General features: G+C 35.2%; 2 protein-coding genes across 2 annotated transcripts; both read left to right on the top strand.

The window, feature by feature from the left end:
- Positions 1 to 10961: 10961 nt before the first annotated feature.
- On the top strand, positions 10962 to 14684 carry LOC117402577 (regulator of G-protein signaling 21-like). Its single transcript, XM_034003885.3, has 5 exons — positions 10962 to 11145; positions 12059 to 12130; positions 12652 to 12710; positions 13015 to 13181; positions 13873 to 14684. Exons 1-5 carry the CDS (start codon positions 11057 to 11059, stop codon positions 14059 to 14061), a joined length of 576 nt encoding a protein of 191 aa, XP_033859776.3. The 5' UTR covers positions 10962 to 11056; the 3' UTR covers positions 14062 to 14684.
- Positions 14685 to 19667: 4983 nt separating this feature from the next.
- LOC117402500 (regulator of G-protein signaling 21-like) lies at positions 19668 to 22539 on the top strand. Its single transcript, XM_034003716.3, has 5 exons — positions 19668 to 19837; positions 20415 to 20492; positions 20607 to 20668; positions 21051 to 21214; positions 21744 to 22539. Exons 1-5 carry the CDS (start codon positions 19740 to 19742, stop codon positions 21930 to 21932), a joined length of 591 nt encoding a protein of 196 aa, XP_033859607.2. The 5' UTR covers positions 19668 to 19739; the 3' UTR covers positions 21933 to 22539.

Below are 22539 nucleotides of genomic sequence, written 5' to 3'. Positions count from 1 at the left end.
TCAAAAGTGAATATCTTGGTAACCACTTGCCATTACAATAGTTTCTATTGCTATTTTGTATCATATATTTGCATCACATCATACAGTAGCAGCTGTGCATAGATAACAAAATGCAGTACTGCATTTGCATAAGCTGACATTTTGTCACCCAGTGATATTGTTAAGAGACATTTGCCAAGCTATACAATTCAATTTGGGAACACCTCAGTATTTGTTTATTGGGTCTGCATATTATACAGATTAAAAAAAGAACACAGGAGACCTCTTTAAATATATGTTTTGTTTTCAAAATAAATGATTTATGTGCTTGCAGTGTACCCTGTGATTGTGCAAATGGTTGCCTGGGTTACCAGTCAGTATGGCTGAATATTGATTGGAGTGATCTACCATGGTATTTATTTAAAAAAAAAAAAAAATAAATAAATAATTACCAATATTTAGCCATGTGAGTCGGTTCGTAAAGTTTAGGATATATGTATATACATTTTTTATATAAATTGAATAGTCGGCAATTGATTTTCACCCAACTTTTTCTCCCAATTTGAAATAGGCAATTGTATTATTTTAGGCTCAGCTTACCGTTGCCACCCTCGCGCTGACTCGGAAGCGGCGAAGACGAACACATGCCGTCCTCTGAAAGGTGTGTCGTCAGTTGACCACTTTTTTTCCCTACTCTGCAGGCCCGCCATGCGGCCACCTCAGAGCCTTGGAGGACGATGTAGCTCTGGGCAGCTTACAGGTAAGCCCATAGGCGCCCGGTCAGTCTACAGGCGTCGCTGGTGCACAGTGAGCCAAGGACACCCTGGCTGACCTAAGCCGTCCCCACCCGGGCAACGCTCAGCCAATTGTGCGCCGCCCCTTGGGAGCTCTCATCCACAGTCGGCAGTGGAATAGCCTGGACTTGAACCGGCGACCTCTAGGCTATAGGGCGCATCCTGCGTTCCATGCAGAGTGCCTTTACCGGATGCGCCACTCGGGAGCCCAGTTTAGGATATTTTAAGTCAAACATTAAGTATGCACCACTTTTCTAAATGGAATAAACATTTAAAACCATAATACATGCTCATGATGGTCCTAAGTACATTTATCTTTGCACTAGAGAAAAGTATTTTGCTATGTATTTTGTTAGTTTTGCTTTTAAGTGCAACCCTGAAAAGGGAAAAAAAACAAAGTTGGTTTAAAACATAACTAAATGTTCCTTTTGAAAAATATGGTCTTACTTAATTGTGTGGCACACACAAACTGTTTTATTGACTATAAGATCATATCTGCTTTGAACAGCTTTAATACAGTAAATAATAACATTAATGCACAACATTGAAATAGTGTAACATGTTTCATTAACTTTCTACATGCAGTGAATCCGTGGACTTTGTCACCAAGTACCATGTACTGTATGTTCTTAAACTTCAGCTGCTGTGCTTCACTGGTTCTTCAGAGCACCAGCTGTACCCCCACGTACGTAGGGGCAGATGTGCTTACCTAACGGGAAGATCCCCACTGTACAAATGTGAGGGGCTTACCCAGGGAACTGTCTATGGTGCAGAGTCTGGGTGTGAACCAGATACCACACAATCTCCAAGCGAGCATCTTAACCACAGTAAGAATCACAAAGCCTGCTTCAAAGAGCAGTTATGGAGTGTGTAACTTCACCTCACATGCCAGGGTCATTATCTGAACAGAGGATACAGGGTCCTCATTTTAATTACCTTTCTGTTTTTTAATATATTTTTTTGTATATAGTATTATTCTGTTGTATGTTTTTGTGGTTCTGCTTGAAAATAAATGGTGGGAAGGCAGTTTAATTGCAAAGCCACTCAAGTGACTGGGGTAAGATATGATCAGTTTATGTTGTGCTCAAACTGAAATGTTTCCATAGCAACATAAAAGTGTCATCCTGTGGGTGGACAGTGAAGTTATTTATATTTTTAACTGTGTAGGGTAAAAGTAGCTTTCTTTTGATTGTCTGATTATTTCAATCTAATACACAGAGTGGGTTGCTATAAACTGTACTTAATTTAAATAAATACCAGTTTATCAGTTTATAGCATTGGTGGCTCTCTTAGGTGCTACCTAACAAACCCCACATATTGAAGTGTCCATTTAAAAGTGTAAATGTAGGATTGATGTCTGTATATACATGGATATAAAATACCTCTGATATTGGTTAATAAGTGTGGTGTGGTATAGCCCCCAGTAAGGCTGGTCTGACTCAGAACTGCAGATTAAGTGCTTTTTTGCACACTTTTTTTATGAATCAAAAGCTTGCAAACCCAAGCTTCGGCTATGTGCAATCCTTCTCTCTCTCTCTCTCTCTGTGCTCAGGGTAAGCAATCGCCTTCACTGAACCACACCCTTCCTCCAAACAAAGGATGTTGCTTCCCTTTTATACACGTGGCCATTCCTAATGATCTAACTGGGGAATGGCCATATTATACACATGAAATTGACAGGGATGAGATTTAACTCCATCCCTGCCAAACTTAAACAACAAAACATACATTATTTACAAATAGATATATACAGTTAAAATTAAAATAAAAGTATAGTCAAGCTAAACTAAAGAAGTTGTTTCAACATTATCTCAATACCTAGTTATGTGTCCCATTATGTTGATGCAAGATGATTCATCTTGCACCAACAAAAGATGAAAAATAGCACCATAAATTTAGAAAAAAAGGGTTTTCATAAACTATTTGTGAAACTACTCAAATACACAACTTCTGTTTTTAGTTGCTCATTTGTCAGTATTGGTCCTTGCCCTTGCCAAGATGTAGCTACTATATTTCCTTAGGAATACCTGAGAATATATGACAATGTAGTATTCCCTCCCTGATGACAGTACATTTTATTAATAGAGATTAGCACAAAAAGGGTGTTTACAATTGCTTCTAGATTCAATCATGCCCATGATCAATGGAAAAATGAACAAATACTGTTCTTGCATCACACTTAACAAAATATAGATTTCATTATGTTATTTAAAGATATTTTTTCTAAATCTGTTTTGACAAATTATATAATTTACAAGACTATACAAGACTGACTAAGGCCCACTGTTTTTATTGTGTCCTGTCCTGCAATGTATTTTTATTTATTTGTTATCAACAGTTTGAAGTGTTTATCATAACTTTAACTGCATGCGGACTATCCCTTCAAATTATTTTAATAAAATGGATTTTAACAATGTGTGTGTTTTGTTGTTTGTACTCACACCATTCAACATATGGATACAAGATGTCCAGATTGTTGTTCTCATACTTTTAGTCAGAACGGTGTTGCTCCTGAGGATCATTGTATACCAGTTGTGTTTCTAAGAACATTTAATTTATCAAAGAATGTGTTTAAAACAAGACAAAGGCTGTATATTTTCCAATCCTGAGTTGTGAGTTTCAGGGTATACTATTCCAGATGTATTTGACTCCTTTGGTGTCAGACTATTGTAAGAGGTGGTATCTTGGCAAGGTTCATAATTGATTTGATATCTACGTTTGTTGAAAGCATTTACATTCTGAGCTTCCCACCGGGTTATGTCATGAAAATGTACGAGGTATTTGCTTTAGGTTGGTTTAGGTCACACATTTCCACCTGCTCAGCGTATCAATTACATTACAGCATATTATAATACATCTTTAATGGTATCATTAGTTTTCAGAGCAGATACATGGCTTTTTTATCCCCAAAAAATCTCTGTTTTATTCAGACAGAAAACTTGACGTACAGCTATGGTCAAAAGTGTTGTATCACCCTATAAAATTAACACTTGCTGAATAATGTTACATTAACATTGAATTACATACCGCTTTGTAGTTTTCCTTATAAAAAAAACTGACAAAAAAGTAATAATGTGACATTTTGAAATCTAACATGAAACATTGTAGGATTCCGGTAGACTTTTGTGATACTATTTTGTAGATTCTTTGATAACATTATGTGAAATAAAAGATCCAAATTATGTTCATATATATATATATATATTTTAAAAAAAATAATGTCTCAATCCTAAAACTCTAGGTGATGCAAAACTTTTGGCCATAGCTGTAGGCTCTTATATTATTACTTCAACCAGGAAATAAATTGTGATTTTGCATGAGATAAAAGTTTTTATTAATAGGTTTGTTTTAAGGATATTTTCAGACATTTTTTTGTTTGTTTAAAAGGATCATACTGCTATTGGCATGCTGTCTCATTAGGATGGTTATTTATATCAAAAAATGAATGATCACTATCATGAGGTACTAATGGAAAACCTGTTTGACCTGCCATGCATATTTCTATGCATCAGATGAAAGAAAAACATTTCCATTACCAATTGGTGTAATATTTATGATAATATCACATTTGGTACCCCTAATGCTAATTACGGTCTATACAATTTAAAATTATGAATGTAATATATTTTAGTCAGCCAAGATGTTTAAATGTAATACTATTAGATGTGATAAATGCCGGACATGTAGAGATACTGGATCTCATATACATGTGTTTTAGTCTTGTAAAGCGACTGCGCAAGTGTCTTAAATCATATCTCAAATATACTAAACATTAGAATATCCCATCCTTAGGATAACTAGGGTTAACATCTAATCTAAATATATCAAAATGTGAAGCAAAACTCTTATTAACCTGCCTTTTAATTGCAAAAAACATTATGTTAATGAAATGAAAAGCCATTCCTTCGCTAGCACGGTGGAAAAATGTTCTATATGATACCATACATTTAGAAAAAAAGTGATGTATTGTGGCAAAGGGAAACCAGAAAGCATTATTTAGCAAATAGAATTGCTTAACATAAAACTACAGGCTATTTATTAACTGCTTATACTGTTTTAGGTGGGACTGCTGTTTTGGAAAGTATTTCCTGCGTGGGCTAAAGCTAATGAAATGTACTGCCATTTCCGACAGTCTGTAGTTCCCCCATGCAATTTTAAAAGAAGCTAGATAAATCATCTATCTTGAATTAAAAAAAAAAACAAGCAAACAAACAAACAAAAAACATATATGGCACTTTATTACCTTATACTTGACTACATGCTCTAGTTTGCATGACTTACTTCAAGGTATGCTGTTACTACTTGCACTTCCTAGTTTGTCCTCACCCCCCCCCCCCCCCTTTCAACTCCTTCCCAGTCACTAACCAGACATCTGCTTTCCTGACCTACTTACACAGTGATATGATGGGACCCTGAAGACACGGCTCAGGTGAAATGACCTAGGAGATTAAAGCTTGACAGACGCGAAAGTCAGGCAAGCCAATTGAGCGCTGCATTCAACTTAGCATGCTACAAGATCACCTTTACAAAGAAAATACATGTACAGTATTGTGCTTTGTTCAAAACTGCCCATTGAAACCCTTCCGCTAGGAAGTCTAGCAATAAAAGAGCATCTGGGGGTGTTTCTCATACTTTCAAACTCGTTTTATGGATTTCTTTTATTATGCTGTAATTAATAATACTTTGTGATTAGTAAAATTGGGTGGCAGCTCAGCAGGTAAGGGTGGAGTGAATAAAAATATTTTTGTGGGTGGAAGGTATTAATCATTCATTCATACCATTCTGATTCAGCACAGAGCCTCCCTAATCAGACGCCTGACTACAAAATGTGACATAAAGCGAGCCATGTTTAACCCTGAGGTGAAGATAGATAAAGTAGACACTGATTCAGGACTTGTCAATAACATACCTCAATCCAGTTATGCAAGCAAGTTATAAAACCAAGTGCACCCATCAAGCATCTTTGTTTATAATATTTGTTTTTGTGTTTGTTATTTTGGTTCTTTTTTTAATTACAAAACAAAGTGGTAACTTTTTAAGTGACACTTATTTGTTTTACTTTACTGTTACAACATTTTTTTAATGTTAGTAAGCTAGTTGTTAACAGTTAAGAAAGTAAATAAATACAATTTAGTCTACAGAATGACCAAATATAGTTGTTGATATAAGTAAGGAACGTCTTTATTATAGTATATGTTTTTTTTATATTTGTAGAAATAGCACCAGTTTTGGGTTACAATCGACAATCTGCTTTTTCCTTCCTTAACATTCACTATAAATACAATGAGAATAATGTAGTTGTTATAGCTACTGCTATGGTCATGTTTGCACTTTTTTAGGCTCTTGAGTCTAGGGGAAGTTCAGAAAAGCAGTATCACAAAACTTAGGACAATTGGCCACTGTCAGCAGCTGGCCAATCAGTGCCTCATCCTGCATCTTTTAGTGCATTACATGCATAATAGGCACATGGGCTTACAGTCGGTGTATGGTTTAATATTTAGATATATGCTGGTTTCTGTAAAGAATGTAATTTATAGCATACAATAGCATACACACCTATACCTGAGTATTAGTGCCCTCACAAATAAAAATAAGTGATACTACAAGTGCGGCCTAATATGTATATGCTGTAAGTATGATTATTGAATAACATGGTAACCTATGATACTAAAATTGATAAAAGACCATATTGAAGTTTGGTAAGTGAATTTCTAATAGATGTGAACTGTTTTATGTAACAGTCCTAAATACAAGCATATAACTGTGCATACATAATATGCATACATCAAATAATCTACTTGCACATTTATATGGTTATAAAACAAACACCAAATGCTTTCTTTAGCACCTGTTTTTACATACAAAGGTTCCTATCAGAAAATCAGTAGAAGAAGAATGGCTTTATTTGTTGGTGTTAGGGCCTACACTGTGCCAGGTGTTTAACCCTCAGTTTGAAGAGGTTTTCGAAATGTTAAAGTGTCTGTAAAGTTCAAACTGCTCTTTCCTTCACTTTAGTTAGCAGGTGACACAACTGAATTTCTATTTTTCTTCCATTGCAGCATATCCTAAACCACAGAGCATACAGTTATTTCTCTATGAAGTCTAGATCTGTTTTTTTTTTAAGTTTTATAAAAGGTCACTATTTAATTGAAGGATAGTGAAAGGTAAATTACAATGGCACTGGCAAGCCATTGTTTTTGTCTTTATGGCACCGCATGAAGCTCTCCTCATGATATTCAGAGTCGTTCTTTTCCTACTTAGTAAGTAGACACTGACATTTAAATATCCCCTCCCCTAAATGACTATAAATTGAGTTCTGCAAATCTGCATTGGTACGGCCAATTTTTTTTTTCCCAAGTACGACAAACAGGTTATGAGGAAAACTGTCATGACTTGTGCATGTAAATGCCGCCATTGAGAGATAATTACTTATTTTATTTTTGACCCAAAGGAGGCCGAGGCTATCCGAGACAAAAGGCTACCCAGCGGTCAATTTTGGTTGCACTGACATTGCATAAACATCAGAAACTGACGTCTTCTGACGGTTGATTATGAAAGTTTTTTGACGTTAAATTACGTTATTATAATGTAAAAATCTGAAATTGTAACAACGTCACAATTTTAACTTTATTATAACGTCGGAATCTGACATTGTAACAACGTCACAATTTTAACATTATTATACTGCCGAAATCAGACGTCTGCTTATAGTTGGGTAATGATTGGTTATGAAAGCTGTAATGACGTTAGAATTATAACGTTAGTATAACGCCAAAATCTGACATTGTAACAACGTCACAATTTTAACTACCTTTCAACTTTCTTACCTAACTAAAATCACTTTGACACTGATACAATCTGATTCTCAACCTAAATACAACACATGCAATATAACTATGCAGTAATGGCCTACAAAGTAATACACACACCAGATTCCCACAAATATACCTTACTACCTAGTTTTAAAAAATATGAATGCATTTTCTTTTTAATTTGCTACTCTTTTTAGTTATTTCTATCCTCAATCTACAGCGAATCTCCACACGCACAGATAACCTGAAAGGTTATTTAGTGGGCATCCTCCAATCCCACTAATCCAGCCAGCATTGCGTTACCCAATACCAGTTCACCCCATCACATACCCTTCTGGTCAAAAGGGAAACAGCTTGTTCCTATCTTTATGGCTGGGCTTCGGATCTCCGCTGTTTTCCCACTTCTGGCACCACATGTGAGGGTTTGTATTTTCAACATCAGATATAGACGTTGTTGCAATGTCACTAAACTGACATTGAATCAAGGTTATATTTTGGTTATCTGACGACGCAACCAAAATTCAACTAAAATATGACATTGGTACAACGTCAGATACAGACGTTGTTGCAAAGTCTCTAACATGACGTTCAATCTATATTTTGGTTGTCTGGTGACACAACCAAAATTCAACTAAAATATGACACTACTACCAGGAAGCATTATGCTATACACAGAATACCAGGGAGCAGAGCATTGTGCTATACACAGAATATATAACAGTCAGATATATACATTGTTGCAATGTCTCTAACACGTTCAATCAAAATTATATTTTGGTTGTCTGATGACACAACCAAAATACAACTAAAATATAATGTTGGTACAACATTAGATACAGACGTTGTTTCATATCATTAAACTGACGTTAAATCCAGACTATATTTTGATTGACTGTCTAATGATTAAATCCGGAGTTGTCAGTTTCAGGGTATAATATTCCAGATTTATTTGGTGTCAGATTTGCATTCTGAGCTTCCCACCACATTATTGCATGAACATGAAATAATAAACAAGGTATTTGCTTCAGGTTGGTTTTAGTCACACATTTCCACCTGCTCAGCATATCAATTAATAATACATCTTTAATGGTATCATTCTTTGTCAGAGCAGATATATGGCAAACAAAGCTCCTTTTTACTCATAAAGAAAACTTGACATATATCATTACTTGAACCAGGAGATAAATTGTCATTTTCCATGAGATAAAGGTTTCTATTTATAGGCTTGTTTTATGGGTATTTTCACACTATTTTTTTGTTTAAATGGATCTTACTGCTATGGCATACTTTCATTAAGATGGTTATTTATATCCTATAATGAATAATCACTATCATGAGGTACTAACTGTATACTAGAAAACCCATTTGACCTGTTATGCATATTTCTATGTATCACTATCATGAATTACAGAAAAGGTAAAACCCAAACTGTTTATCAGCTTCATTTGCATACATACTGGATAGAGATTAACTGTTTGGTAAGTTTGGTAAGGGTTAAGTTGATCTCCAGTATCTCCAACATACTGGCAAATGTCTAATTTAAGCTTCTGGGCAATTCTGACAGGCTTAATCAGCCTTAAATTCTTAATAACTGTTTTTTTAGCTGACTATATGACTTTGTCTAAATTACTGTAAGTTATTGTTTTTACCCCTACATAGCACAGGTGTCAAACCTGCTGAAATACAGTAGACCCATTGCAAACCCATTGTATATGCAAACAAAGAGACAGAGAGAATGAGTTTTAATGCGCGAGTGCATGAATACATAGCATAAAATCTGCATTGTAACCTTCAATGCAGCTCCCCAAGAAGCCTTTGCGGTTTCCATCCTCCCCTCAGAAAGCACCTAAAAAATCTTCTTCAGACTTGCATGATAAGATCTGATTTGAATTTCTTCACATGCCGGTCACATGAAATATACACTACAAGAGACATACCTGCTGCAGTGGAAAGTTTGAAAAGTTCTAGGTCTGACTAGTGCAGCACCTAAGTAAAGCCCCATCTCTACACCGAAGGGATTTGAGTTCAAAAGGGAAAGGTACTCCCAAACCACAGCATAGAGTAAAAAATAAAATACAGTATGTTGTTAACACAATATATACAAATTCTGTTTAGAAGGTGGTGTTCATTATATACTTTCATACTGAGTATGTGCACTAGAGCAAAACATAAAGTATGACTGTACTGGGGGTCCCTGAGTGGTTCACCTGGTAAAAGTACAGCCACATGGTGTGCAGGGTAAATCATGCAGTGCAGGTTCCTGTCCTTGCTGTGCGGAGTTGCCGGTCTTCGCTGGGGATTCTGAAGGGAGCATCTCATTGGCTGTGGCACTCTCGTGGGTTTGGAAGGCATGGACTGCTTCTCCTCATCGCGCTGCAGCGAACCCTGCTGGCCAGGTGCCCAGTGAGCTCAGAGCGGACACCTCGAGGGCTAGCCTTTGTCTTCTCCAGAGGCCGGTGACTCGCTGATGTCTGCTCTCGAGTTCCTGGGTGTAGAAAAGGAAGTGGGCTTGGTCGTGGGATCGGAGGACACCTACTGAACCTTTAGAACTTCTGAGCTGTGTGGGGAATTGCTTCGATAAGGAGTAAAAAAATACTGGACATTCCAAATTGGGGAGAAAATCTGGGGTAAAATAAAAAGCAAAAAGTTTACTCACCTGCCAGTTCCAAAAATAATCAATTTGCACAATTTTCCAAATTAATGATGGGAAGCAGGATCTAGGACTGCAGCGATGGAAATATAATATACTATATCTGCTTTATATACTATAATATACTATATTTAACTTTGTTCCTTGGTTTAACTTTTCTAATACCAGGATTGCCATTTCAGCCCTCATTGTCTAAATTCATAGGAAAATTCATCAAAGCAATTTGCAGCATAACTTTTATCCACCAATTGGGAAGCTTCCGCAGAGGGCACTACCTTATGAAAAGAAATGAAAGCAGAGGAAAAACAAAACTTGAAAAATGAATCTGTATTTTAAAGATTGCATTTTTTACAATAATGGCCCTGTTTACCAGTTAAATGATATTACTTGTGCCGTTTACAAAACTAAAACTGTTCCAAACAGAACTTTAAAATACAAGCAACAAACTAAAAGCTCTTTAACAGAAGAAAAGGGACAGAACTTAAAATCTTGGTTTAATGTTCTCAAGAGATGTCTGTAATAAAAAATGTGTTTTTTCTTAATAATTTCTCTGAGCTGTGTATATTTAAAATTCAGATCTGCCACTTGTTTACAGTTTTCTGCCCTGTCTCCATGTAACATACTGCGTTTCTCTGACGTCATCATGAAACCAGAAGGACTTCCTTTATCTTGCGGTTTGTACTGAAGCCTGAACAAACTTGCCTCTTTTCTACAGTCATACCCTTGGGTATAAATATAAGGTAGTGCCAGGATGAGCACTCAAACACAAAAGAACAGCAGATTAAGAAGAACCAACTTATTGTACCTTCATAGCTACAAGGATGCCCAAGCTGTATTTCTCTAAGATTTTGTTCAGCCAGCTGAAGGATGATAATTCCAAAAACAGTGAGAAAAAGAAACCAAAAAATGTGTAAGTACTGTACTCGTATGATATTAGATATATGATGTTAAACAGACTATTTGTCCTATACTTTCAGGTTCAGGATGAAAGATTGTAAATGTGTTAAAAAGGAGGCCTTGTGAAATGCAAAATAATCTCAATAATACATGTATTAATAAAAAAAAGCCAGCATTATTTGAACAATATTTATAACTTCCCAGGGGATGAAGCAGATTGGGGATCATAAATGAATTATTAATCTAAATACACTGAATCTGGTCCTTAAAGTGTAAGATCTTAATATCTTAAAATTGAAAGTCTCTAAATTGAAAAGAACTCACAGCCCGTCTTAATGGTGAGCTAGTCTTTACATGAAGTTGGTTATTACAAAGAGAGTTTGCTTAAAATTGGTGAGAAGTTTCACAAGGCTATACGAGCAAGCTGGTGTTCATACTGCTGTAGATTTCTCTGGTATTCCTTATAAACACTGGCCAAGGAGAATCACAGACTCGCTTTCCCAATTAATGGATCTAAATGAACCTAATCTGAATGTGATAACTGCTGCTTACTAGTCAGACACACTTCCTTCTGCAATATGTTAGGCTTTTTACTTGAAACATGAACTAGACCGTTATAAGCCATCATAGGGTAATGCATAGCAATTTACAGTATTATTGAACATTATAGAAAACAACAGTATAGGCATTTGTTCTTCGTTGCCTAAACATGCTTGAAAAATGAGTGTATAAGGTTAAAGTTTACAATTCACCCCAACAGGATACTGTACATTATTCACATACTGTAGACATTAGCACTGGTATTAAACACAAGCAGTATTGACATTGTTAATTATTCTCTTCAAGTAAACCCAGTCATTTGGAGCCAAAAGCTCCAGCAAAATACTGTGCATTGTACTAAACATTTCCCCTTTCCTCTTTTGCAGCGGAAAGGATCAGAAAGGCAGTGTCCAGTCCATTGTGGTGAACTCAGATAGTCCACTTGCAAAGCCTTCCAAGTGAGTATAGTCTATTTCTTACAAAACAACATCATCTACGCTACCACTATAGCTATATAACATATGCATTCACAAAAGCCAATTAGGATATGACTCAGAATTCCATCTAGGCCAGCTTCACTTAAATCAGTCCTATATAAGGACAATATTTCAGTGTGATGAGTGAAGTTTCACAGAAAGGAGAGCACTATTTACTTATTGAGTCAAACCTGTATTTTCTATTGTCTATCATACTATTTTATATCAGGCAAGATCATTTCCCAGCACTGACTGCCCCCATCAAAAAAAAAGCCAACTTTGTTATTTATTTGATTTGAGTCATTAAAGTTAACAGTAGATATGGTTTTGGGGGGTAATTTTTCTTCTGCAGTTGATTTTCATTTCCAACAGAGGGTGCACTATAAGTGAGAAATAAGGTGTTGATGTGGGTTTCACAAGAGGTTTTTTGCTGCTGTTATGTGGATGCATGTGTGACATTAAATATATCAAAACTTACAATATGTGTGTATTTTCTTTTGTAGATCCTGTACTGAAAAACAGACTCTTCCTCAGTCTCTGGAAAAACTGCTTGCAGATAAATGTAAGTAGTGAACTTATTGTCTTTAATAATTTGTGTCTGTTACACAATTTCTGGATGGTAACATTTTACAAGAAGTAGCAGGGATATAAATATAATTACATATGAAGAATTATGAATGATCACTGTTTTATATTGTGACAGTTCAGGAAAGTATGTTAAGGAATGGGCTGATAATAGAGTTAACTGATCATTCTGGGGGCTGCAGGATTGCAGGTCAGTTACCTGGGGCTGGAGGGAGGTCTTGGGGTAGGTACATAATTCAATACCGTAATGACAAGTATTAACAAAATATATGCCTTTCTAGGCGGTCTTGCTGCATTCAGAGTGTTCCTACGGTCAGAGTTCAGTGAGGAGAACATTGAGTTCTGGATGGCCTGTGAGGACTACAAGAAGAACACGTCTCCAGCTAATCTGTCGTCCAAAGCTAAAGAGATTTACGAAGAATTTGTTCAGTTACAGGCTCGAAAGGAGGTTAGCATGCTCATTCTAAATAGTGATTAATTGCCTTAATTTGAGAAACATAAGGAATGCAAAGCCATATTTTGGTATAATAAAATATAACATTGGGATTGATGTATTTAAAGTGGCTTAAGTCACAACAGTGTGTTTAATGTAAAACAATTCTATGTAGTAGTATACTCATAATGTAGCTGCTATGTAACTATTGTGTAATTACAGTGCAAATAATGCAATTCAAAAGTGTTGCTGAAAAACAAGTATAGGGCTATACATGGATTTTTTTATACAGCTATCTGAGCTAGATCTGATAAAACTAAACTCACTTTAAGAGCGTAACTCTTAGCATAACTGCCGACCAATGAGCGATGAGGTACTCACTTTTAAACAGAGGAAATGTGATAATCACTGTGATTTATTTCTGGGAAATCATACATATCTCAGAAATTAACAACTGAGCACTCCTAGTGTTAAGAAAAAGTTTAACATTAAATCATTTTGTAAAAAAAATATTTAGTGTATCAATTGGTCACACAACATTGTAATGACACCTGCGTACTTGTACTACAAGTGATTACCAGTAAGTTGTATTACATTATAACTACAATGTAACTGATCCCAGTATAATTATTCATTAACTGAGTGTCATTTATGTGAGCTAAAACAAAATCAACTAGAGGTCAAATAAGAATGTTTTTATTTGCAGATCAACATTGACCATCACACCAGAGAGTCTATTAAAAAGGCCATTCAAGAGCCCAGTCTTTCCTGCTTTGATGAAGCCCAGAAACAAGTTTATAGTCTAATGGAAAAGGACTCCTGCTCCAGGTTCCTGAAATCTGAAATATATCTAAATCATGCGAATGCCCCAAAGACTTGTGATTATGATGGATGAGAAAAAACATAGAAAGGGCATGGAAATCCAGATCTAAAGCTTCTGTCATTCTCAAGCACTCACACAAGAGTGGTGGCTGGCCGAGGGACATAAATAAGAGAGCACCTTCTGTAGAATGGACTCTCCCAAAGGGAGACAGAGACAACTGAAAGACTGTGCAGGATATGACTAATACCTTACTTCTTAATATCATTCTACAAGAACAAATGTATTTTCTTCCGTGTGAGAAGTTATGTGATAATGTAGACTCTAGTACAACTGAGTTTGTGTAGGAATGTATGAAGAGCGTTGTATTAACTGTGAAGAGACTGTTCAAGGAATTCGATGTTGGAGGTTATCTGTACCAGTTATGAGAACACTGGGCAGCTCTTTATGCCAAATTGCAATTTGCACCATTTTTTGTTAAACCAAAATTAAGGTACACCTTTTAATGCTTACAGGAAATAAAAACTCCCAAATGTATTGTTATTAGATAGCTTTTTCTTTCACAAAGTCTTACCTAGAGAGTCAGTCAGTAAGAAGTGTTTGATTAATGTGAAACATGTTAAGTAATTGAAGTAAATAAGCTTATATATTTATTTTTGTTATCAAATCAGATCCAAAGTAAATATTTGCAAAAGTTATACTTTGTGTTGTTGTTTTGTTGTTTTAATCAATACTGGCTGATGCACAGTATTTGATGTTGCAGAACATAAGCTATGTAACTTGATTGAAAAAGCTGTTCCAATTAAAATCACTTAAGTGTTATAAATCATTTGCAAGCTTGTTATCTTCATGCATGATAGTCTGTGCGTAACATTTGCACCATAGCCAAAAAGTTAATTAAAAAAGGCGGTCCATAAATTATTTCCAAAAATAAATGTTTTTCCCTGTTCTGGTTGATAAAGAACATAAGAAAAGTGTGAGAATGAGAAAAGGCCAATCCACCCATCAAGTCTCATCCTTTGTTAGCACACCCTGTTCACTTACTAGGCAGAACTAATTTATCCCAGTGTTTAGATCCTACTACTTCACCTGGTAGGCTATTCCATGCATTTATAACTGTGTAAAAAAGTGTTTTCTACCTTCTGTTCTAAACTTACTTTTTCTCAGCTACCACTTATGTCCTCTTGATCTCTCTCACTCTGCTAAATTGTATTGTGATAATCAGTAGAACCCTTTATTTTCTGTTATAAAACTTTTTTTTAAATGGTCAAAACAGGTCACATGGGGTGTGAATATTACAGCATATTCCCATGGGTTGAAACTTTTTTTCAAAAAGGGCTGAATCACTTGTACATATACATATTTAAATTTATATTAAGACACATGACTACCCACATTTAATATATCATTTTGAAAAAAAATGGGAGCCATATTTAAATTCGCATTAAAAATGACTGACGAGGTATATCAATTTTGATCTTTAGGGAAACCAAACTCAATGAGATTTTGGATGAGTCTGAATCAGATGCCAACACTTATTCAAGTGGTGAAAAAAAAAATACTGCTAGGCATTGAACTTACTTAGCACATAGAAAAAGACAAGGGGAAAAAAAAATACACAGAAGTTCACTGCCTGGGCATCGGATGTCCTTATTATGCCACTGTCTGATTATTTCAAAATGTAACCATATTTGTTGTCCCTGGAAACGTTACTGCAAATCTGGCATGGATACCTCCTGTCACTACTCCCGGATCACAAAGGACGATTAAAAAATAAATAAATAAATAATCTTCCCCAGCACTGTCACCTGACACTGCTGCAGGTCTTGTGAGAAAGGTTTGTTTTGATGTGCAACTAAACATGGCCAGACGTGGCAAAGAAAGTCTGCATGATGTTGCTCGAAATCGCTTGCCGCAGCGCCACCTACTGTTCAGAATGAACATCTAAAAAAAGGGCCTGTAAATCTTCAAAGCTGCAATTTCAATGGCAGTGTTCAATTTAACATCTAGAAATAGTGCTTCTTGTTTTTAATCACTTCAATGTTTATTAAAAATATATATTATATATATATATATAATTAATACATTTTTTATTTTCTTTTTTTAAGTTTTAAAGGACTCTTTTACAATGGAAGGGTATTTAATAATAATTACTTTTTTGTTTATTTGATTTAGTTGACCCATTTTATAAGCGCAATGGTGCAGTTAAAGCCACTCAGCTTCACCTCGTGACTTATAACACACCCGGGGCGTGTGGATATTAGAATATATATATATATATATATATATATATATATATATATATATATATATATACTGTATTGTATTGTTAACTCTTCTTCCTTCCAAATGTTGCTTGTCTTTAACAATGCTGAACATTTAACTGGTTAATAAAACCATTAAATGTCTATTGAAAGTAAAATACTAGAGCACATATTTAGTTTATTTTTAGAATACAATCTGTTGCCGCATTCTTGTTTAGTTTAGTTTTGAAATTATTTGGATCTAGTACGTTTATTTTTGTCACACTAGTCAGACATCGCCCAGAGGGGATACTTAGTGATTGAGTAAGCTACTGGGTTGCATTTATATTTAGCATTTGGATAGATTTTCCATAACTGAACATGCATTTCAACCTCACAAACTCTGAAAGCATGGTCTGACTTTTAAATGATGCAAAGCATTGGCTTATTATATTCATTTATACATTAGGATATGAGAGCTCTTTTCAAGTCCAGTATGTCAAGTATAATGCTGATGATTCAAGTCCCCTGAAAAAAGCATAGAATAGCCTAGCCCAGGACATGCTGGACTAAATCCAACAAGTTGATACTGTGTGCTCCTATAATAGAGCATAGAATGAATGGAGGCCGGTATACTAGAATTGTCTATGGAAATTGAAAACTTTAAAAGGAGTAAAATTGAAACAGAAGATTGTAGTACATGTGTGTCTTTCAAGGTGAAAAGGTGAATTCTAATTGAAACCAGGTCACAAAAGAGGTTTATATTGTGTGTGGAGGTGTTGGTATTCTGAGGTAATAGTTATTAAGTTAGCATAGCATTAACTCTCACTAGTATGTGCTTGCTTTTTAAACTGGGGTCTTACAATTTGAAATAGTATATTTCATGAACTCAGCTAGTTCTCTTCTCATAATTTAAACCTTTACAGTAAGAGTTAAATATCTTGTAACTCGATGCCTGTGTTCTCCGCCCAATGCCTCAGTGCCAAACCCTAACCTTTAAAATCCACTTCCCTGAATCTCACTGTACTGGACTCACTTTGCCACTGTAACCTCTCAACTGATAGAGTTGCTGCTTATTGTTTTTTAGCAGATCAAAAAAACAACCAGACATTGAAAAATAACCATAGTATACCTTTTATACTATACACATATTTTCATTGTCTATACTTTTTTGGCTTTTTTTTCAGGTACAGTATATGCAGCCAAGACCAACCAGTGGCATAAAAAATAAAAACAGTTCATTATAATTTAAAAATACATTTCTGTGCTCGGATAAGCAGTTGGACTGGAACCATAGTGTATGGCTGAATTTGCACATTTACAGACCATAACATTTAGTGATTTACGTGAGAGATAACAATGTCACAACAAGTGTGCTATGAAATAAAAGGAAACAAGATAAAATAGAAATGTAGTTTAATCAGTATTGTTAACTTTTTACACACTCCTTAAAGCATGTTTTTTTTAAAGATACCGGTAAGATAATTTATAATCTTATCACTTAGTGACAAAATTTCCTTTTGGAGATTGTGTATAAAAAGACTGTTATTCCCTTAAGGTCATATACATAGAGGAACACTTATGCCTATAAAATTTGGTTAAATTCTTGTTCCAGCGTCTTCTAAAATCCTGTTTTCTTGTAACATATGAAATTGGGGTATATTCAATCAAGAAATACAGCACACACATTTACACAACTTCCAAACACATCCGTGCATTACCAAAAGTGCCAAAGCAATATAAAGCTATACAATGAAAACACATCAGCCCTTTGAAAAGGTTTATTTAATGTCACTATAGAACAGGGAAATATTGTGGATGTTGTAGTTCCTGTATTTATTTCTAATCCTCTTGCTGTTGTGGTACTGGTTAAAACCGCATTTTTTACTGGTTAAAACAGGCAAGCACATGGTTTAAAAACAAAATAGTGCATAAAGTCTCTTGCTCTCGTTTGACTTTAGTGTTTGTGGTCTTAAAACTGTTTTGAATGCTCAGGGACTCTCTTGTTTGTAACCACATTTGCATTTTTTGGTTAACATGTTCCTTTTTAGTGAGGTTGCGCTGTGAAACCCGCCATCACTTTAAAAACGTCATGTCTCATGTGATACTCAACACAGAGACAAATTACAATGAGAACTCATGACCTCTTCCCATTTTTGGTTGCAACTCTACAGTTCCATTGCACTTTGGACATTTTAAATATTTAAATATATTTTTGACATATATTCCCAACATATTTCAAAGTATATTGAAACAGTATATATTGCATACTATATGTTGGGATATATTTTAAAAAATATGGCAATGTATGTCTAAAATATATTTCAATATATACAATTATATATTTTTAGAATGTATTTCAATATATTTTTGCGGCATTTTAAAATATATTTTTTAAATATTATTATTATTATTTGTTTATTTAGCAGATGCCTTTATCCAAGGCAACTTACAGAGACTAGGGTGTGTGAACTATGCATCAGCTGCAGAGTCACTTACAACTACGTCTCACCCGAAAGACGGAGCACAAGGAGGTGAAGCGACTTGCTCAGGGTTACACAGTGAGTCAGTGGCTGAGGTGGGATTTGAACCAGGGACCTCCTGGTTACAAGCCCTTTTCTTTAACCACTGGACCACACAGCCTCCTATAGAGATATGTTTATTGTATATATTTTTTTCGTATGGGGCTTTCCATTCCATAATCAAACCTTATGAAAGCGTGGCCAGGCTCTAGAAATGACTACTACCTGTACTGAATAAGTCCAAATATGTAACATCACAGTTACTTTTTACCCTGGAAGAAATTCCACCATTTCCAGCACCTGGTCTAGCCTGTCTGAGCTGGTACTTTGGTTTTCAGCTTGCCAAGAGACTTAATACTGACTGAAGAGCTGGTTAAATGAAAAGAAAAGAAAAAAGAAAACAGCCATTTTAAAATCATTTGCCTGTATGCAGAATTTCTAAAGCCTAATTGCAGTAAATCTCTTTTTATATACCTGCTGGGTATTGAAATCAGAAAATATTTGTTCCAGTTAATGCTCCTGGCAGCCACAGTTTGCTGTTTTCAGTAGGGTAATGTTTCAACAATATTTAAAAATGTTTCCATTCAAATGAACAATTTAGCACATGAGCCCGCCACACAAGATCTTTTATTTAGTGCAGACTGAGCTCTCAATAACACGTCTGTGTTAAACACCGCAAGAAATGAGAAAGGTCACTATTTGCTTATCTTTTTTTTTATCTGGATGCTTTTGCACGTGTTTGCATGGTTTGCATGCCTCAATCATCATCTATGGTTTTGAAAGTAAGCATACAGTATGTTCCAACGTTACCATCACAACGACAAAATAGAACACTTCCTCTTTTTTGTGGTATCTAGAGCTGGTCATGCCTCATACCATTGCAGGGGTGGTGTGTACATAAAAGGAAGCTTGATGATCGAGGAGTCTGATAGTTTTAGTATGAAAAGCAGCCTGTGCTGACACTCTGGACTAAATCCATATACCCAAGATGCCAGAATTAATGCTTCCTCAGACAGCACCAGAACCACTGAAGGAATCAGACTCTAACAACATTCAAATGGGGGACAAAAGGAAACCAAAGAATGTGTAAGTTTATATTAGATTAGAGGATTAATTATAAACTATGTAGCATCCATTTTCCTTGCTGTACCAAGGCAGAATGTTAAAACAGTGAGAAACTAAATATACAGCTATATACTGAGTTTTACCATTGCTGTCAGATAATGATTTTCAGTTTAAGTAAACATACTAAAAAGGGATGTATTTAATCCCCTTCCAGCACCAATGTGCAGCACACATCTATCTATGCATTCATATGTATACATTTTGTCTAGTCTTATGGTTATTTGATGTACATATTGAATCACAGCACCATCTAAATTTACTAAGGACATTGGTCACTATCCATTTAAATTGTATGCATTGCCTTTGTAACGACTCTTGTCCCATTAAAATGACTGCATACCCATGTATCCAAGAGGTATACTGAGATTAAAGTCAGATTAAAATAAAGCATTACATTTGTACTGCTACTGTACTTTATATAGTTACTTCCATTACAGAATTATCATCAGCCTGTTACACAGTAGATGTTGTATATTTCTGGGGCATTTCATGATTGTATCCGGTATCTCATAATTGTATCTATATTTTTTTTCTTTAGGGGTAAAAATCTAATGTGCCGCCTTCAGTCCATATTTCCAAGCTCCAGTTCCAATGCTGAAGCCTCAAAACCCTCAAAGTAAGTATTTTCTATAGATGTACACAGTATGACATTTTTAGTATATTTTGTTAGTGTATATTTTGCTATGCCTTTAACTAATGGAATTTAACTTTTTTTTTTTTTTTTTGACAGACTTACTACAGAAGAAGCCTTGCTTTGGTCTCAGTCGTTAGAAAAACTGCTAGAATCTAAATGTAAGCATTGTTTGAATGCTATACTAATTGTAAATCATTCCTTGTTCATATAAATAATCAATATACACTAAAAAACATGTAAAGGAATAAGAAAGGATAATCCATAAAGCATATATAAAATATAGTAAATGGGAAGTCATTTCTTCTAATGAAAATGCATACATTTATATTGTAAATGTGTATTAAAAAAAAAATTAAAATGACTAATATTGGTTTAATAATGACTGAAGAACTTTCTATAATAATAGAACTATATATATAGAAATTTATAAATAGATAGCTAGATAGATAGATAGATAGATAGATAGATAGATAGATAGATATACAGAATATTGCAAAGCATAACCCTGACCATTTTTGTATTTTTTGTATTTTTTTGTAGATGGCATGACTACATTTCGAGCTTTTCTCAGATCTGAGTTCAGTGATGAGAACATTGAATTCTGGCTGACTTGCGAGGACTGTAAGAAAGTGAAGTCTTCTCGATTGTCTAGCAAGGCTAAGAAGATTTACGAGCATTACATACGGGCCGAGGCACCCAAGGAGGTATGTTTACACTCGTTCATCAAAAGGACTTATATGATAATACTGTTACCTGTTAGAAAAGCAACTTTTCTGTAAAGCTGGTTAATTACTAACTGTAATAATGTTCCTCTTATTGAACAACGTTAATTACAGGGTAACAGGAAGTTCAGGATAGATCAGGCAGTGCAGAAAAAATGAAACTCTAGTCATGCTTCAAATGACTTGTGTTGTGAAAATGTACATGTTTGTATTAGTAATGAACATTGAAAATTGTTAAAGGACTGGCAGGTTTTAATTATTCTTAATTATTTATAATATGTGGAACCCTGTGAACTGCATTTGGTTGCATTTAGTATTACAGGGCATGACTCCATGGCACAGGTCATGTCCATGTAAAAATACACTTATTCCACTAGTGGTTACCATTTAGTTATCCAGTTGTTACCATGTTATTACATACTTAAAAATCAAAAATGCTTCCCCTAACTGATGCTGTTAACATCCCATAGCACATACTGACAACCCTAACTTTTGTATTATTATTTTACAGATCAATATTGACCATCATACAAGAGAAACAATAAAAGCCAATGTTCAAAACCCAACCATCCATTGCTTTGATGATGCCCAGAAAATAGTCTACGGGCTCATGGAAAGAGACTCTTACCCCAGGTTTCTGAGATCGGACATTTACCAAATCCTTTCAGGCAAACTGCAGCCTGATTCAGTAAATGGGTGAAGAAGGTTAGCAGTAACATGAACTTAGCAGTATCTTTACTAACTAGAATGCAGAGATTGGGTTCCAAGAAGTCCTTTGTGCAATAAAGTGCTGGAGCTTGCAAAATGGTTCTGAAGAGTTGCAGAATGCATCCGGCAGAACCATAGATGATTGGACCCTTCCAAGATCAGTGAAGGCGAATAAGAATTACATGAGCAGTTATGAAGGACTGTTGCACTGCGTTAATTGCTCCAGAAATCTGTTCAAGAACAATGTCATAGCAGAGTTGCCACAGACAAGATGTGGATAATATACTTTCAGGTAACATTCTAGTGAGATGTTGACATCTGAGTAAGTGCAGCACTGTTTTTATTGACAGTATGGTACTTTGGGGTCTAACGGTAGGATTTGCTGCAAGTAATCTTGTGATCTCTTCCATTCAGTGCTGGCTAGCACTGCTACAGTATGTGTTCCACCTGATGTTGTTTATACCTGAATTAAATACTCACAAGTGTGGTTTGTTATCAGAATCTGCTTCAAATGCATCTAAAATGAGAAACATTGGCCTATATTACCAAAATGTTTTACTATGTGTAAGTGAAATCTGTATGATTTTTTAAAAGAAAAA

This window comes from Acipenser ruthenus, chromosome 10 (assembly GCF_902713425.1).
Source record: "Acipenser ruthenus chromosome 10, fAciRut3.2 maternal haplotype, whole genome shotgun sequence".
In the NCBI taxonomy this organism is placed as follows: Eukaryota; Metazoa; Chordata; class Actinopteri; order Acipenseriformes; family Acipenseridae; genus Acipenser; species Acipenser ruthenus.
Note: the sequence above shows the minus strand (reverse complement) of the source record. Positions and strands in the feature narration are given on the sequence as shown.

Coding starts and splice junctions, on each gene's coding strand:
- LOC117402577 (XM_034003885.3), top strand. CDS start 11,057: ATGCCCAAGCTGTATTTCTCTAAGATTTTGTTCAGCCAGCTGAAGGAT. Junction 11,146..12,058: donor AAAAAGAAACCAAAAAATGT/GTAAGTACTGTA, acceptor CCTCTTTTGCAG/CGGAAAGGATCAGAAAGGCA. Junction 13,182..13,872: donor AGTTACAGGCTCGAAAGGAG/GTTAGCATGCTC, acceptor TTTTATTTGCAG/ATCAACATTGACCATCACAC.
- LOC117402500 (XM_034003716.3), top strand. CDS start 19,740: ATGCCAGAATTAATGCTTCCTCAGACAGCACCAGAACCACTGAAGGAA. Junction 19,838..20,414: donor AAAAGGAAACCAAAGAATGT/GTAAGTTTATAT, acceptor TTTTTTCTTTAG/GGGTAAAAATCTAATGTGCC. Junction 20,669..21,050: donor AAAACTGCTAGAATCTAAAT/GTAAGCATTGTT, acceptor ATTTTTTTGTAG/ATGGCATGACTACATTTCGA.